The sequence below is a fragment of the Otolemur garnettii genome, unplaced genomic scaffold, assembly GCF_000181295.1.
Source record: "Otolemur garnettii isolate 467f Iridium unplaced genomic scaffold, OtoGar3 scaffold00054, whole genome shotgun sequence".
Classification (NCBI taxonomy): Eukaryota; Metazoa; Chordata; class Mammalia; order Primates; family Galagidae; genus Otolemur; species Otolemur garnettii.
Genome location: NW_003852449.1, coordinates 4353528 through 4355528, shown reverse-complemented (window position 1 = coordinate 4355528; position 2001 = coordinate 4353528). Strand labels below are relative to the sequence as shown.

Here is a 2001-nt window from a genome sequence, read left to right as displayed (position 1 = left end):
CGGCTACTTGGGAAGCTGAGGCAAGAGAATCTCCTAAGCCCAATAGTTGGAGGTTGCTGTAAGCTGTGACGCCACAGCACTCTACCAAGGGCAACAAAGTAAGACTCTGTCTCTAAAAACAAGGAAAGAAAAAAGAAAATGTGAGTCCAAACTCTAACTTTAGGCAAAGTTGAGAATAAAGTCAATTACCTAGGCGCACAGGGATGCTTGTACTGAGCCTTCTTATTTGTGTGATCTACATAGTAAGTTCCAAATTCTGATGACTCAACTCGCTCCCAACCAGGAGGAAGACCTTCTCGCTCAAGAGGGTGGCTCCAGTGAGTTGTGTTTGTGTTATGATCTATGTAATATTTTCTCCCTCTCATTGTCCAGTCTACAGACCAGCCAGGAGGAAGGGATGAATCTTCAGAGCCATGGTTAGCTAAATTTCCTAAAGATGTAGCAGCAATCCTTCCAATACCTGTGAGGAGGAAAGAAACACAACAATTACTCTATGCTAAAAAATATGCAAAATGAGAAACAGTTTCAAAATTAACTATCCTGATTGTACTCTTCTGTTAAAATTCATAATTATATCATTACAAAGCTTTTCGTAAAACTAGCCAGTATTACTATTATTTCATTACAAAAAAAGGAGGAACTAGACTTTGAAATTAATAGGCTTTTGTTTTTTTTTGGTTTATGCTTCAATTTTAGGCCATACAAACATTAAATTACAGTTTGAACATCCCTAATCTAAAAATCCAGAATCCAAAATGCTCTAAAATCCAAAAATTTTTGAGAACCGACATGACACCACAAATGTAAAATTCTACACTTGACCCTCATATGAGATCACGGTCAAAACTCTATTTTATACAAAATTATTTAAAATATTGTATGTCAGGCTTGGGTCCCATCGATTTCATGTTAGGCTTGGATCCCATCTCCATGAAGAATCATTACATAGATGCAAACATTCAAAATCTTAAATCCAAATACTTTTTGGCCCCAAGCATTTGGGATCAGGGATAATCAACCTGTACTAGCAAAGCTACTTGAGCGTATACTGCTAAAGAAAAGTGAGAGAAAGAAAACTTCACTTCGTTTGACATTCCATCCACGAAAAAGGAAAAGTGAATGTGTAAAACCATTCCCAGTTTATAATTTTTAAAAATAATCTGGCTGTGCTCTAGAATAATTAAGCAAGCTGAAGGTAGTATAGTATAAGGTCAACATAGAAAATTAATTAAATATCTGTATACTAACAACCAGCAAGTGGAAACAAAAGTTAATGAAACAACACCACTGATAATAGTGCAAAAAAAATCAAATATTTACATATAAATCAAAAAAATATGTGTAGGATCAGTATACTGGAAAGTACAAAAACACCAATAAAAGAAATGAAAGTGCTACTGTGTCACTGGATGGGAAGACTCAGCACAGCTAAGAAGTCAGTACTCCTGACATGAGGTGTCTCTCATCCACTCCTACGGAAGCCTGAAACCACAGACAGCACCTAACCCTGTGTATGTTCTGTCCTATGCACACATATCTATGACAAAGTTTAATTTGTAAATTAGGCCCAGTAAGAGATTAGTAATAATAATAAAACAGAACAAGTATAACACACTGTAATAAAAGTTATGTGAACATGATCGATCTCTCTCAAAATACATACTTTCAAACTACAGTTGACATGGGGTAACTAAACTGCGGAAAAGAAAGCTGTGAATAAGGGTAATTTCAATTGAAATTCTAACAGGAGATTTTATGATACAGACAGATACTAGGCAAACAGTTTTTTTGATGTCATTGTTTCTTTAGCAATGTAATACAATTAAGAAAATGGAATAGGCTCGGTGCCTGTAGCACAGTGGTTAGGGTGCCAGCCACATACACGGAAGCTGGCAGGTTCGAACCTGGCCCAGGCAGCTAAACAACAATGACAACTGCAACAAAAAAATAGCCAGGCATTGTGGCAGGTGCCTGTAGTTCCAGCTACTTGGGAAGCTGAGG

The 2001-nt window shown here is 36.8% G+C and overlaps 1 protein-coding gene across 1 annotated transcript in view; it reads right to left on the bottom strand.

Annotated features, from left to right (window-relative positions):
• The window catches only part of SAV1 (salvador family WW domain containing protein 1), a 25880-nt gene that overhangs the window by 5362 nt on the left and 18517 nt on the right, over positions 1–2001 (bottom strand). The window contains exon 3 of the mRNA XM_003792150.3: positions 190–460. Within this exon, the coding sequence (XP_003792198.1) occupies positions 190–460 (271 nt within the window). The remainder of the gene's footprint in view (positions 1–189; positions 461–2001) is intronic.